Raw genomic sequence first — 16,794 nt, forward strand, 5'->3', positions numbered from 1 at the left:
ATCGTTTTTGAACAGCTGAAACGAGTCGTCAACAATTCCAGTCTTATTTCCGTAACATATCTACTTTGGTTTGTAACAGATTGATGGTCTTCATTGGCTGCCAGCAAACAACATCTACATTGACCCGCCTTCAAACAATGTAGATGTAGCTGAGAAGCAACATGTTGTGTTTTCAACATGTCAAGAAGACACTGTTTTCTGAGCTTTTCTCCACTCTGCATGCACTTCACAAGGACTCGCCCTGAAATTTATACGGGAAAATCGACGCCATTGTTACTGTTCGTATCACTGTGTATCAGATGAGTTCTGGAGAAATTTTGGAGCTGGAATTTAGTTCCTTGGGTGCATGTAAACCTGTAAAAAATTAGGAATGTTTAAAATAGTGTGATAGGGGCACTTTAAAATAAATTAAAATAGAATACAGTTATTTTAAATTGTAACAATAATATTTCCACATTATTACTGTTTTAAATGTATTTTTGAGAACTTTCTTTCAAAAACCTTAAAAATCTTTTGAATGGCGGTGTATTTTTATAGCACTTTAGGTACAATAAATAAAATTCAAGGTTGCCTTCCCATAACTTATTTTGCATTTGACTCCAAACATATACAGCAGTCTTAATTTCATAATAATTGCATATACCGTAGATGTTTTTAGTGCTTTTTGCGGAAGTCAAGAAACCTACTGTAAGTTGAAGCCCAAAACAGCTATCATTTCAGTTTTGAAGACCAATCAGAACTATTTAGAAGGATCATGGGGAAACATGCATGCAAATTACAGTTCACAATAATGTTTAATGTTCTTGTGCATCTGACACATTTTCATTTGCATGCAACCTAACCCACAAACCTGTACACTCGAGTTCCATGGAGATAAACACTCTGCTTGCTCTAGGCTCACAATATCAGGTGGTGTGCATTTACTTTGCATTCATTAACATGCCATGTCGGAATCCCTGTTTAATTATGGATGTTATGTCATGAATCATATTTAAAGATCGGCTTACAGGTTAATGACTCTTGGTTATGAAGCCCTTGCTTTCCTGAACACCCCGAATGATTTATCAGTCAAAGGGAAATATTTATTTTATCCATGAGTGTTCTCAAAATTGCAATTGTTAATTCAGAGTGTATTGCCTTGTTTGGCTGATTGAACGGTGTCATTGCTTGATGGAATAAATAAAAAAATAGGCTAATTACTAGTCTTAAGAGCAGCCCGGGTCACTATTGCTCAAATGACACAGCTCCTTAGTAGTTCAGCTGACTTTTCTCTTAATTAGACACGTTCAACACAATCTTCATTCATTTTCATTCAGCCATCAGCTTCCTATCTTGGTCCAGGCAGTTTACTTTTTAAATCCAAAGGGATTTCTCCAGGCATTGCAAAACAGGAAGTTCTCTGCATGTTTTTGGTTACATACACAAGCAAAGAAATAAATGCAAGCTGTGAGGGCTGGAAGAAGAGTATTTTCTGTCTGTGTCAAAGCAGTGTTATCTCTTGTGCACCTCGCTAGGGACCGAGAGTTTGGGGTTCATTATGTGTTGTCTATATACGTAGAAATTTAATGCATCTGGCAGTGGAGCTCAGGAGACCCAAACAATTCTGTGCTTTTCTCTTTTCTTTCTTCTTTTTAACACTCATTTCTCCCTATTCCTGCCACAACCCTTCCATCTCCCTACAGAATCAAGTAGAAATATTTCCACTGTCATATCACGTCATTTTAAGGGCTTCCTCATCTGGCCGGAGGGCTTCTATTTTAATGAATGACGTCCTTGAAGCGGCCAGCTGTAGAGTCGCTTCTTGAAGGCAGCATTTGATGAGCAGTTATGTTGTGCTGTGAATATATCGTTTTTTTTATGTTTAATGCTTGACTGGAAGGAGGGCTTTTTACATTCAAACTCACTGGAGTGCAATTCCGTTCAGATGTACATTGATGAAGTGTCTGTGTTTTTGCTTTTTCTTGAGATTTTGGGTGAATGGAATAATGGGATCAAAATAGTTTTCTTCTGAAAAGCCTTTTGTTTACCACTCGAGTACCCTGCTAGCATCTCATGGTCATCATCTTAAAATCCCATAATGCTTTTTATCTTAACCCTGTCATTCCATTCCAGGACAGTGGATGGTAGATGTTTTAAAGGAAAAGGAAGCCCATACCTTGTTCTAAGCTTCAAGACTACCAGTTCCCATGTGTATTGAGAATGTTCTATTCTAGCCAACGCTAATGTGTTGTCGAGCAGACCAAGAGGTGTCATATATATATACCTTGTAAATGTTCCTTACTGTGTTAAAATTGATGGTTAATCTTTTCTCATCCTCATGTCATTCTGTGGAGCACAAAAGTAGATTGTTTGCAGAATGTACAAACTGCACTTTTCAATATACAATGAAAGTGAATGGTGACTATGTGCTGTCAAGCTCCTATAAGTACCATTGTGCACTGTGCAAAATGCCAAGCCTTATGTCACATGATAAGATATGTGTGAGGAACAGAAAGAAATTAAAGTCATCATTCACTTTCTGTCCTCCATTACTCTCAAATCTCATTTGCATTTACAGGTGTTTCTGTACCTTTGGACACTTCTGGTCCCCATGGACTTGTAGAAAAACACACTTTAAATAACACAGTTGTTGTTATATGTATGTACAGTTATATGTACAGTTACAGATATATCATAGAAATGTTTAAATTAATTTCAATATTTTTCACAGGAGAATAAACCTTTTTGATGTGCCACATTTTAGAATCATTGTTAATGGTTTAATAGCTTCACATGTAATAAAAAAAATGCAAATTAATTTGAAGAACTATGGTACATTTACAGTATCACCTGATTTTAATATATTCATTGGAAAGAAATTTGTTTCCTCCAAATTAATTATAGATCATAAAATGTTATCTTAATTTGTATATATCCTAATGTCATTAAAACCATTTGTCAGTTTGCCAGACATCACTAAATATACTGCTGTTCAATTAAAACAAATAGGCAATATTAATAATAATTGTTCCCTTTCAGTCGATAACGTCGGACGTAGTCGACGCGACTGAAATGGGATCACGCTAGGGAGCCTATCATCTTCGAGTACTATTGAACGAGCCAATGTAATTGGCGTGCGTGATTCGCATCACACACTCCGCCCCCGCGGCGCGGGTATAAATACGGAAGTGGATGCACGCACTAGTTGCCTTTCGCTTCGGAGCCGATCGTTTGATGTCTCTGAGAGTGCTGTTGTCTACAACGAGCGAGTGTGTCGGTGTTCTTCAGGAAGACTCTCCCAGTGCTGGTGTTCTACAGCGCGAGTGCAGCGGTGATCGCGAGCTTTGAGCTCTCAACTGCTGTTTTAACAGCAACAAATTTCTAAATGTTTGTGTGTGTTGATGGCTGGTTAGAGGGCGGAAAAGTGAGTGCTTCACTGTTTCAGTTCTCTGTTCAGTGTTGCCGCGGTCATTTCCCTGTGTGCTCCGGCACTGGTGACGGTCCTATTTTCTGAAAGAGCAACACGGGTGCGTTTGCGTCTTTTTCAAGATGTCATTCCGCCCGTGCGTTTCTGGGTGCGGTCGTTCCCTGTCTCTCTCTGATGGTCACAACTGTTGTGTCACGTGTTTGGCTTACAGCACGCTGAGACAGCTTTTGTGGACAGCTCATGTTTTCACTGTGGGAACATGACTGTCGCAGTGTTGAGGGCGAGACTCGCCTTCGTTCGCGGAGAGCGAGTCCCCATTACCATGCCCCACCCTCGGGTGCTGTGTGGGATGGGTGACCGGAGGATAGTGTTGGATGTCCCGCCCGGTAACCATTCCCTGTGGGCTCCTCACTCCTCCCTTCCACTGCAACCACTGGAGCCTCCTGTGTTGTCTGCTGGTCCATCTGTAATGGGTGGGCCAGCGGTTTCACTCGGGGCTCCCCTGGAGGACAGGACGCCGATTGCAGCATCAGAGGGTGAGCTGACTTCTGGAGATGATGACTCGGCTGCATTGTCTCCCTCCGGGAGTTCAATGTTGCCCGAGCCGGATCCAGAATTATCAGCTATGCTGAAACGGGCCGCCGAGGCTGCCGGGCTCGAGTGGAACCTCCACCGTGTCCCGTTCAGTCTCGGTTGGAATCTGGAGTTTGGTATCTTGGGGCGGGCCGAGCTGGTTCTCAGCTCGCCGCCCCAGTGCCTTTCTTTCCCGAAATGCATGGAGAGCTTATCAGGTGGTGAACAGCATCTTTCTCTGCCAGAAACTGCCTGAATAGCTTTTCCCCCTCATTACCCTTGATGGAGGAACGGTGAAGGGTTGCGAGGTGTCCCTCCATTGGAGCGGTCTGTCGACACAGGTGCACCTGTGTCCGGCGGCCGCTGCCTTTTGGGGGGATCCTCGTCTCCCCCCTAAGGCCTGTGAGTTTCGTCCGTTCCGACGGGCAGAGCTTACAAAGCCTGTGGGCAAGCCCCTTCCTCTTGCGTGCCATGGCGTTGCTGCAGGCTAGGGCACCCATGGCATGCACGAGGGTAATCCAGACCGTGCGCTCATAGGTGAGCACCGCACTGCATCCGACCTCACCCTCCGGGGTACGGGTGTCGTAGCGTGCGTGATCGGTCTGGCGATGTCCACCTTGGTGGTCCAGTAGCGCCTTCGTTGGCTCAGCCTGGTTGGTATGGCGGATGCGGACAAGGTTCGGTTCCTGGTCTCCCCAATTTCCCAGGTGGGGCTGGTCGGCGACGCGGTGGAGAACTGCATCAAACAGTTCTCTGCCGCTCAAGCGCAGACGGAGGTCATCCGGCACATCCTGCCCCGGTGGCCAGCTGCTGCCTCCACCCGCCGCCGGTGGCAGCTCCTCCGCCTGCTCGTCGCCGTGGGCGTTCTCCGGCCGCCGCTCCTGCTGGGCCTCCGCAGCAGCCTCCACCCAGGCCTCAGCAGGGAGCCGGCCGCAGTAGAGACGCCCAGCCCGCTCCAGGCGCTGCCAAGCCAGGTGGCAAGCGACAGCGAAAGCATTCCGGAGCAGGCCGCCCAGGAATGGATGAGATGCTCTTGGAGTGGCACGATCACTCCCTCCCCCCGGGTGAGGGCCGGGTGGAGCCTTTGTTTGTGTGTGTGTCTGTTCCGCCGCTGGCTCCCTAAAAAAAAAAAAAAAAAAAAAAGCGGAGCAAGCGGTACCCACACTTCAAAGAGAGAGCAATTTCATCTGTTCCTGGGTCCCAAGAGGGCCAGTCTGGCGGGTGTGACCCTGTATAGCCTTACACCCCTCAGCTCCCCCTTGGTCGCCAGCAGGCAGCTTGGTGCGTTCGAGGACCCGGTCATCCGCCTTCTCACGCGCCCCCTGCCGCTTGTGGAGACAGGTAAGTGTTGCACAGCACACTAACACCACTCTCTCTACTTTGCTGCCCCACCTCAGGCTCGGCTACCCCGCTCAAGTCAGTGATAGTCATCACATTAGGTGTTGAGCAGACGTGCTCCTGAAAATTCAGTGATATTCATCACACCGAGTGTTGAGCAGTGCTCCTGACTTGTGCGTGCTTATCTTATCCTGCTGGCGAAGGATTTGATATAGCCGCTCCTCCAGCCGGTACGAAGGCCAGTTGTAAACTCGTTCTTCGTGCTACTAGGTGGTGGGTCGTGACCATCTTGGCCCAAGATTGGTCTGCAGCTTTGACCTGAAAGACATGTGCTTCAGATCTCTACCTCCCGCACCGCAGGCCATCCTGTGTGTTGCGTCTAAGGGTGGAGTATCAGTACAGTGTCCTTCCCCTCGAGTGCTCCAGAGCCCGTTGGGTCTTCAGGTCAATTGGAAGAGAGTAATCTCGCCCACGGGCTGAGTATCTCTTTTCTAGTTTTGGAGAGGTACTCGGTCCAACATGTCTCTCCAATGAGAGTGTGTTCAGCTGGTGTTGAAGTGAGAAAGGGTCCCACTGAAAGAACTTTCAGAGGCTCCTGGGGTATATGGTAGTCGCAGCCTTTGGCTCCCTCCATATGTGACCGCTTCAGCGCTAGCTTCACGATCGAGTCCCGAGGTGACCGTGGCAGAGCAGCTCACCCTGTGTGACTATAGTTCATCCCGGTCTGCTGCCAAACCCTCTTCAACAGAGCGGCCATGTACAAAGGGCGTGTTTTAACGGGGGCCTGGGCGACCCCCGACTACACGGGCATTCGTGCCTCGAGTTGTTAGACATTGCGACCGTTGCGCAAGCTTCCCCTGCATGTCACAAACTCACCCGTCACCTCCTCCTTGGAGTCAGACGCTTCTGAGGGCGCCTTATTCCACTCCTCCCGCTTACTCAATCGTGCCGCCATCGAGCCTCACGACAGTTATAGCCAGGGCAAGTGGAGACTCCATCCCCTGGGTCCGGCTGGGTCATGACCATTCCGGGGCCGCTCAGTTGCCCCCCCGGTTTTATTTTTCCGCCAGTGTTTGGGTAAACCGAGCGGACTACCCTTGGACAAACACTGGGACTCAGCGGCCCCAGGGGCCCGCAGAAATGCGTTTAACCCCAGTGAGCCTTCTAAAAGTGACTGCGACTCATGGTCGCCTTGCGCCTGCAAGTCAGTGAAATCATCACTCTTCATGTTGAGCAGATTTGCTCCTGAAACTCAGTGAAGTTCATCGCACTCTGGTGTTGAGCAGCAATGCTCCTGTAGCTCAGTGAGTCCATCACAGGTAGCTCAGTGAATTCATCACACGCAGTGCTGAGCAGAAATGCTCCTGGTGCTCAGTGAAGTTCCTCGCACTCAAGTGTTGAGCAGAAATGCTCCTGAAGCTCAGTGAGTTTATCACACTCAGGTGTTGAGCAGTAATGCTCCTGAAGCTCAGTGAACTTGTCACACTCAAGTGCTGAGCAGAAATGCTCCTGTCGCTCAGTGAGGTTCTTCGTACTCAAGTGTTGAGCAGAAATGCTCCTGAAGCTCGGTGAGTTTATCACACTCAGGTGTTGAGCAGGAATGCTCCTGAAGCTCAGTGAACTTGTCACACCCAAGTGCTGAGCAGAAAATGCTCCTGAAGCCCAGTGATCTTCACATGTTGTGTTGAGCAATGCTCCTGTCTTTTGCGCCCGTCACTTGCACCTACGTGCCATGTCAGGAGAGGAACAGGTCTTCATAGTTGCCCCTTATTGGCCCAACTAGACCTGGTTCCCTTCAACAGCCTTCCTGACTTCCCCTGGAAACTCTTTCGGGGACGGGGCACGATGGCACACGCGTTCTTCCCCCGGAGATTCCGGGCGGTCTTACATCTGAACGCGGAGGTTCAGGTGGCTATCACAAGAACATGTGATAGTTGCCATCACTTCTGCGAGCACCCCCTAGAATTGGGTAGCGTGCTTACGCCTTTAGAAGTGGAACCTAGTCGTTGAGTGCGTCTTCTCCCCTGAGGAGATCCTGAAAGCTTTCGATCACTTCAGTGCTCTCTTTCCTGCAAAATGGGTTGCAGTAGGCTGTTTTCCTAAATCACCCTCAAAATGATGTTGCCTCGGTGTTTAAACGACGCTCATCGTGTTGCAGAAGTATGCAGAAGCACGTTCTGATCGTCAGGTTCCTGAGGAGCAAGGTCTTGTAAATCCTTGTGTCCCTCTTTATCCTCTTGGGCCTTGTCCCTGGTGCGACTGCACTGCAGAGACCGCCCCTGAGCCACTGCAGGTAGTGAGTTAAAAATTCTGTTATATCAGTTCTCCTGCTCGCGTGGTCTCTACTAGAGGGTAGGGACTTGCTCGCTTTCGGTCAACGTATTGTGCCTGGAGTCTGGGCCGGCTAACTCTCACAAGCTGAGACCCCGGCTCGGATTGTGCCCAAGGTTCCTACCTCTCCCGTAGTAGGAGCAGGTGGTGAGCCTGCAAGCGCTGCCCTGGAGGAGGCAGATCCAGCCCTGGCTTCTCTGTCCGTTCGCTTGGACGTGTACAGAATGCAAGTCATAGACCTCAGACCAGCTCTTCAAATATCTGTTGGAATTCAGCAGAGAGGGAAGGCTGTTTCCATGCAAAGTTGCACTTAGTGCTTGCCTTCATTTCGGCAAAGATCCGAGATGCAACATGTCCACTTAGGTGTTGAGCTCCTCTATGATGAGTGTAAAGTGCTCCGCCTGGGCGTTGACGATATACTTTGCTAAACAGATTCTAGAGTTGGGGGCTGGACGACACCTAGTTGAACCGCTGCTTCCCATGGGCTCCCTTCTCATGAAGCCAGTTTCACCGTGAGCCCGGTTCAAGTGTCGGCTTGCTGCGCCATTCCCCTCCTATGGACTGGATACGTGCGCCTTTCTACTCCAGTTGAGTTCCCTTAAAATTGAACCCTGTTGAGTTCCTCCACACCCCTCCGACGTCGGACGTGCGGAACGTCTGGTGTTAGGCCTACCACTCGTAAGCAGTGTGGAACCTGTGTTAGGCTGGGTCCATATGTTGCGGTCCCTTCGGTGACCCCATGTGTGTATTCTTCCACGATACGGCTCCCTGCGGTGAGCCCGTGTCTTCCCTCGGCAGAGTCTCTCTGCCGTCACTGTCCGGTGTGTCTCCCCCCTCTTAGGCTGGAGCCACCCCAGTGACATTCCATATGTTAGACTGCCCGGTTTCCGCCCAGTTCATATGTGTATTCTCCACATTTCCTCCCTCGGGTTGGATGTGGCTTCCGCAGCGTCCCTTCCTTCCAACGTACGGGGAACGCTTTCCCAGTGGTCCTGTAGGAACAGCAGTGACTTCCCTGGCCTAAGCCCTGTCCTTCCCCGCGTTAAGTTTACGGGGGCATCAGGAGGCTTTGGTTTAGGCACTGGAAGGTGGCAGCGTTAGTGGCGTGTTCAATGGTTGATCCCATTTCAGTCGCGTCGACTACGTCCGACGTTATCGACTGAAAGGGAACGTCCTGGTTGCGTATGCAACCCACCGTTCCCTGAAGGAGGGAACGGAGGACGTAGTCCCCTTGCCACTACCGCTGGACCACCGCTGACCCCGGGTTACTCTCGGCTCCTCAGCGAAAAGCAACTAGTGCGTGCATCCACTTCCGTATTTATACCCGCGCCGCGGGGGCGGAGTGTGTGATGCGAATCACGCACGCCAATTACATTGGCTCGTTCAATAGTACTCGAAGATGATAGGCTCCCTAGCGTGATCCCATTTCAGTCGCGTCGACTACGTCCTCCGTTCCCTCCTTCAGGGAACGGTGGGTTGCATACGCAACCAGGACGTTCAACATTTTTAGAATAAAATAGTGAACTCTTTTGTCTTATTGCATAGCTATCATTTTATGTATCCAAATAAATAATCTAAATAATATTTTACAATGTTTACATAATTTGACAAAATTATAACTGACACACAAAAAAAAAGATTCAGTTCAAAATAAAAATAAAACTTTTTATACAAAACTGTTCATTCTGGTGGAAATTATACGTCACAACTGATTATAGTTTTTTTTTATGAATTATAAAATTCATGCTGGTGTAAGATGGTCTTTGAGGAATCTATTAACAAATGACTGTTTCTGTCTATTCCTGCATTGTACAGTTGATAAATATTTCAGCTATACAACGTGTGAATAATGCATTAATCCACAGCATTGTCCCAAGCTGCTAAAGTGTGCACTAATGCAGGCTTGATGTATTTTTAGCAATGCTTCTGCTGTTTGCCATATTTTTATACAGTGCATTCACAGATGTCTCTTCGTTTGCGTCTCTGTTGCAGGTGTTATGGCTCGCTCTCGCAGCGTGTTACAGCAGGCTCATGAGGAGGGACGCCCGTGTGCCTCCCAGCTTTCCCAGACCAAACCCTGTCCCATCAGCCCCTGCTACACGTGGCTTGTGAGCGATTGGTCTCCCTGCAGAGTGGAGGTAGATCCTGGGCAAAAATAATTGGAGCTGCATGTATTCTGCATTTACTGTTTATTGCATATCACCTAACCTGAGGGCATTCAATCCATGTTTCATACGATCAAGTGGTGTTGAGACCATCTGCTCGGCATGTCTATCTGGTACTGGCACAACACTGGAGTTCTTTAATTGAATTTTGTAGATATTGCATGCGCACACGGCGAATGTGTGTGTGAGAGAGGAACTTTATGTCATTGAGACGTGAGGTAACTGCTGATTAAAATCATGCTGGGATCCACAGTCTTATCATTAGAGGTGAACAGTGGCAGAGTTCCGATTTTCATCGCCTCTCTTCTGCTTTTCTCTCCTCTCTCTTTTGTATCTGAGAAAGATTTTAATTGTACGTCTCGGGGTTTTGCGCACGTCCCTAGAGTCGTGCTTGCCCAGATCAAAAGCTGTCCTCCTCACAATATGAACAAAAGAAACGTTGCACACTTTTAACATGCATTTATGTGCTTTCTTTGGTGCTTGGTGTGATGGGCACTTTCATGTTCATAAACATTATTAAATTTCTATGATATGTGTGATATGTGTGCTCAGCTTTGCTTTTTATTTGTATTTTGTATTAGTATTACATACATTTCTAGAGACAAGCTAAGCCAGATATCTGAACAAACGTGATTAGCATAGTTAACATTTGCGATGCAAATTTTGTTTAAATTAAAAACAATATGTTTGAATGTAACGCATGCAATAACAACAGAAAGAAATTTGATCTTGAGGTTAAACATTAAAAAAAATCTTATTGGAAAAGTGAAGGAAAAGTATTGTAAGTGAAAACAGCTGCAAGAAGTCTTATTTTATCGGTATTTTTGAGTTTTTGGTAAATTTACTTAAGCAAAATTGTGTAAGCCCATTGTGTACGTTTTTTTTAAATCTTGTTTTAAATATAAATCTCATACAATTTTGTTAGACATATACTTAAAACTAGTGAAGCAGCTTCAATAAAAACAATACAATTGTTATTATATTTAAAATGAATTAAAAAAATTAATTAGATATTCTCTGAAAACAAAGTCTCTTAAAGTGTCATGAAACACAAATAGCAGAGTTGAAGGCACCTTGATGTATTTTAAAAATATAACCCTTTCACAACAAACTCCCAAACATTTTATTAAAAACTACGAACAACTATCATAAACAAATCGAAAATGCTTTGATCAATTATTTTTAGTAATGTCAACAGATCGACATTATAACAATATAACTATAGCTATGAACAAATGACACACCAGTTTAACAGAAAGAATAAAGGCACACTTTTTTTTGTAAATACTTAAATAATAAATAAATAAATAATTTTCAGTGTCCATGATCAGACGTACAGTGTCCTTATTGCACATTTTTTCATTTGAAGAAGACAGGATGAAATATGTCCACATGCACTGTGCTGGTTCATGTTTGGAGCAGGAGAGTATATGAAATATGTCCATGAAAACTTGATACACGCTTGCTCCGGTCCGAATATGAACGACGTTGATAGTGTTGTCAAACTCATTGTGGCGTTCCATGCAGAAACCGCTCTCATAAGTGCTCCACGTGTTGTTACATATTAAATATTGTTTCAGTCATATTTCCCATGTGTTGGTTGTCAATCTCCAGCTCTCACTGCATCGTGGGGAAAATTCAAACAACACTTTTGTGCTGAGAAACACTCTTACGACACACGACTTGAACAGGCATAGATGAACGAACAGCTCTGCTTGAAACGTAGTGCGATCTCTGCATAATACAGAACAGTGACTGGATCAAAGGTGTTCATTTTCATGAATAATGCAGAGAAAATCTCAGAAACTAATGACGTAGATCCATACTCTCCACCACTCTGAATTAACACATGTACCACACTTTTTGTGTCGTTGGTTCAACTTTGCTTTTTAAATCAGAAGAATGAAATAGCTCCAAAGACATTTAAACAAATAACCACATTTCCTTTAATAATAAACATAATGAGTGCTATTGTTGTTTTCATTGATGTGCAACCTATACATACCTTTTAATATTTCAAAAAAATGACCCTTTAAACCCAGTAAGTTTGCTTTCTCAGGGTCTTAAGGTATTTTTACTAGCAAACAAGACAACAACATTGATAAATGTCTTTTTGCTGTGGAGGTTGAAACATCAGCTGTGTGATCAGGTCGCAGTTCATCAGAGATGCCGAAATGCTGTTTCACTCTCAATGTCAGTCATTCGCAGAGAGGTGTCACTGTAATAAGCTCCTCTGCCTCACTGCTCACCGCTCGTCCAGATTAATGAGTCAGCCGTGTGCTTTTGTGCAGGGAGCAGAATGTGGAGAGGGCACGAGGGAGAGGAACCTGACGTGTGTGGTGCACTGGTCAGACTGGCCGGACAGCCCATACCCTTCTAAAGCGGTGGAGGACGAGAAGTGTGGAGACCGCGTGAGAAAGGAAAGTGAGCAGGAACTGCAGCAGCCGTGTTTCGTCCCCTGTCCAGGTACAACACTATTCACTTTGGTCTGGTTTATTCTTGTTTGGCAACAGTGCCCTGACAATTCTTCTGTATTGTCTTTGTGTGAGTGTGCTGTTTCGAGTTTGCTCAGGCAAATCAAGCACAAAAGCATGACAAACACTACATATTTATAGGTATACATACAATTATATGTACATTTCTACCCTCTCGTATGTGGTTTGTTAATCATTATTGTGTAATATTCTTGAAATTGGGCCTTCATCTTGCCTCAAAAATATTTAGCAGAAGTCTGAGCTTTAGTGAGTCGTTTTGTGTTCGGAGCATGGTGTTCGGATCCTGGCACTTCAGTCTAGTTTGTTTTGGGTTTGGTGCTCCAGTTTTTCATCGGCCGTGTGCTTTTCTGTTGTCATGTTGTGTGTGGATACGTAGTCGGTTAGACTTCTCATTGGCTGCCTGTTTGTGTCAGGTTTTGTTTGAGCACATGGCTTGTGATTGACTTCATTAGCCATGTGCTGTTGTTTTTGTCATGTTTGGTGTGAGCAAATGGATGTCATGTTTGTTTCTATGTGCCATGTGTTCTCATGTCTATTGTCTTAACCCCACCCTTCTTTTTATCAGATTATTAGTTAATTTGCCCCATCTGTTCTTCCTTGTTACCTGCTTTGTTTGCTCCCTATTTATTCTCCTTGTGTTTTCAATCTTGTCCCAGTTCGTTGTCATATTTAGGCCAAAGTGTTTTTAGCCAGTGGTTTTAATGGGTGCTTGAGAGTGCTATGGCAGTACAGCGTTATTTTTTGTTTGAGACGCTTTACTTGCTATGATATGGAATATCTGCGGAAGTGTTACTAGTATCTCATTTCACAGAAAGTTTGTTTCTGTATTGTTTCTATATAAAAATGTCAAAGTATTTGCTGAATGTGGCAGTTGGTTTGTGTTGTATTTGTCCCGCCCCTCTTCCACTGTGATTGGACGGCTGGGTAAAAAGTAGCAGTGATGAGCGATGCGTTTTACCGGTAAAAAATTCAGACCGCTTGGCGTTCAGTATGAAATAGACGCTCAGCGCCTCGAACCCATTGAACCCATTGTTTCTCCCATTGAAAATAATTGGAAAAACACGCTAGCCATGGGGGGGAAAAACGCTTTGGTGGGCACACGGCCTTGTCCTGCCTTGTTTTGACGTTTCCAGCCCTGCCTTGCCTGCCAAGTCTTTCTGTGTGTTTTTTCTTAGGGTGTACAATAGAGGGCGCAGCTCAAACAAACCTTTCAGCTGTGCTGCCATTCTGGATTGCAGAAGAATAGAACAGGCGCAATACTTCAACACAAATGTGATGTTTATCTAGAGTCATTTTTACTTCTTATCATGGTTAAATTGGATCATCAAAGTTCAGCAGCAAAGGCACACAGTGCCTCTGCACACCAAACCGACGCAAAAGAACTATAGCGCTGATGAAAGCCGACGTTGTTGTCGCCTCGCATCGTCTGCTTCAGTGCAAGAAAGCTGCGCTTGAACACACCGAGAGAACTACAGCCGACTGTCATCTACCATGCACATCTGCGCCTGCGTTTAAAGGAGATATCTGCCTATTTCCGCAGATATATTTGTCTATATTTGTCATTGAAAAAGGGAAACCGACACTGCAGACTGCAGAAACACAAATGGTAAACAAAGCAGCGCTTGCTTACCGTTTTGAATATCAATAATGCTGATAACTTTCTTTATTCCGCTCATGTTAATATTAAAATATTCGCCAAGGAACACTCAGGCAAGAAGATGTAAAATTAGAATAGCCTTCTCTCTCAAGTCAAGTCAAGTCATCCTCATTTATATAGCGCTTTTAACAATGTAGATTGTTTCAAAGCAGCTTTACAGAGATAAAGATATAATTTAAGGTAACAGAGATTGGTTTGGTTTTATAGTGGCTCTTGAAAAATGTTTTTTCCAGCTAAAGTTAGTTTTGATTGATTCTCTGTACCGTGTTGACTTCTTTGCTCGCTGTTTTACCATTATTCTTGTGCACTGACTCGTTCACTGAACTGATCTTCCAATCAGAGTTCTCTCTCTCACCCACGGCCCGATGCCGATTCTACGTGCTGAATCGGCCCCAAAAAAACCACACGCCATCAGACTAGAGTCAACGTTGTGGAACACACCGGAAAAAACAAGTCAGCCGACGCTCATAAAAACTGCCCGATTGCCGATTGTCGGCTTGGTGTGTCCCTGGCTTTACTCCTGATTTCTCTCAACATTGAAACAGGAGAGATGTCAGTCAGTAAATTGGAAAACAAAAAGTAACTTGCATTACTTATTTGAAAAAGTAACTCAGATATTTATTTATTTTAAAGGTGCATTGCGCAACAATTCATGTTAAAAATACCCGTTTTTCTAACCCATACATGCTTAAAGAACTGCCTGATGGGCTGAATGAGCCCTTCTCTGCGCACTGAGATTGCCTCTATAATCCTGTACTGTAAAATATATAAGAGGGATTCGGGTTTGAATTTGAGACTGGGCGTGATGTCATGCGCGTTCACGCTCACCAGGCTATGTCTCGCAGGTTTGTGTATTCGCCGGCGCCGCCATTCTCCGCATCATCGAAGACAACTCGTGCGTCAAAGGTAGAAGATGGATTCAAAGAGACCGGCTTGTAGTCCATTCCAAACCCAAAAGCAAACTCCACGTAAAGTAAAGAAAAGAAAAAAATTGTCTAGTGCCACCAAAAGGTCCAAATTGGAGTCAGACAGGCATCAGGAGTAAGACGAGAGTCAACCTCGGGAAGGCATTCAACAAATGGAGAGATCTCCGGTCTGCTCTTGGTCTCAAACGGGATCCTTGTGTCCATTGCTAACATGCTAAGGTGTTCATGTAATTGACCAACAAGGAAGAACGCCGTTGCATTGGCTATATTGTATTTCTCGGTAAAAAATAGTACAATTTTTCCCGTGAATGTGGTACATTTTGTATGTAGTATATATGAGGTATGTGGGGGCAACAATGTATTATACTCTATGTAAAACAATACCTTTCTTCAGAGGCTAACTTTACTGGGTCTGGACCTGGTTTAGCTCTGATTTAATCCTATTTTAGATATTACTCTGATGTAATAATCATTATTACCTGTAATAAATTGAGTAAATTATAACAGAAAAAGGATGTATTGTTATTGGAATATTCTACTTAGCAGATCAATAACAGGCTGAACCCCGCAACCTTGAGACATCTGAGTGAACGTTGTTGACCAACCGTGTATGGTATGATTATTATTTTGAGCTTTTGCGAAGTAATCAATTATATTGTTCATGAACGTGTTTTCATAACAATACAATCATAGGTGGATACAGTAAACACATAAACAAAGTTTTCTACTACCCCCGTTTTCCCCTCACACATAGGAGTAATTTGCTCAAATGTCTTTCCTTCCATATATTTGAAATGACTTGCAGATTTATAACTTTATTACCTCTGAAGACATTTTGGCTGTACACCAAAGATCTGTGCGGCAGATGCTCCTTTAGTTATGAACAGCTCGTGCTCTTGCATGCGTGCGTGTGGTCCATGAGCGTGCACAACTCTGGTTGCAGTTTCGCTTGTCGCCAGAGGGGGCGTTGTTCTGCAAAAACTCAGAGACTTGCGTTTTGCACCTTTAAATAAAAAAGTAATGTGTTACTCTACTCGTTACTTACGGTAATATAAAAGTAATCTGATTATGTAACTCACGTTACTTGTAATGCGTTACCCCAACACTGTTCATAACCACTGGAAGATGTTGATCAAGAAATATTTTGTACTACTACTCACATTTCACTTAATATCCCAGTGGAACTGTCCCAGGAATTAATATGTCATGTTCAGTGAGAAAACTAGTTGTCAAATTGACAAACTTTCATTTCATGTCCCTTTATTTACTTGCGAACTCACCTTCAGGCTGTTATTGACCTGTGTTAATCCTACTTCTGTGTCTCTCTTCAAACTGCTTATTTATTTTCGTAAATGTGCTGCTTGCTCACAGGAAAGAGCATACGTTGGGAGGAGAGGAAACCAAAGATGTTAGGCAAGTGTAAGAAAGGCAGAGACAAAGAAGCGAGAGAGTTAGAGAGGGTGGCATATGGTGTGCGGTGTGCGTCGCTGTATTATATGTTTCAGCAGCTCCAGTGAGGGATGGAAATAGACTGGCTTCATGAAGATGATGGATAATGAGATGCCTGGGTGCACAGATTGTCTCTAATAGCCATCCTGGCTGCAGAATCAAAAGGAAGTCATGGTTGAAGAGCTAGTGTTAGCGTGTGCAGCGGCCGTCACTGTGAATCGGCCTCTACTCTGAGGGATTAGGAGGCTCAGTGATGTCTGATCTTTGGTTAAGGAAGTGCTAAATGTATCTTAAGAGTTGCGTCACGCATGAGGTTCCATGACAGGAAAATCTAAATTTGAAGAGAAAAAAAAACACACAAAAATAATAAGTAATGAATTAATCAATCAATATATTAGTATTAATATTATTATTATTATCATCAACACTTGAACTACAGACTTTTGCTATACAG

At 44.6% G+C, this 16,794-nt stretch overlaps 1 protein-coding gene across 3 annotated transcripts in view; it reads left to right on the forward strand.

The window, feature by feature from the left end:
* thsd7ba (thrombospondin, type I, domain containing 7Ba) overlaps positions 1–16,794 on the forward strand; it is a 300,618-nt gene that overhangs the window by 273,145 nt on the left and 10,679 nt on the right. For all 3 annotated transcript variants that reach the window (XM_077216170.1, XM_077216171.1, XM_077216172.1), the window contains 2 exons: positions 9,641–9,786; positions 12,105–12,279. In XM_077216170.1, coding sequence (XP_077072285.1) covers positions 9,641–9,786; positions 12,105–12,279 — 321 coding nt within the window. The remainder of the gene's footprint in view (positions 1–9,640; positions 9,787–12,104; positions 12,280–16,794) is intronic.

This window comes from Siphateles boraxobius, unplaced genomic scaffold (assembly GCF_051911475.1).
Source record: "Siphateles boraxobius isolate OS27281-9 unplaced genomic scaffold, OSU_SipBor_1 7, whole genome shotgun sequence".
In the NCBI taxonomy this organism is placed as follows: domain Eukaryota; kingdom Metazoa; phylum Chordata; class Actinopteri; order Cypriniformes; family Leuciscidae; genus Siphateles; species Siphateles boraxobius.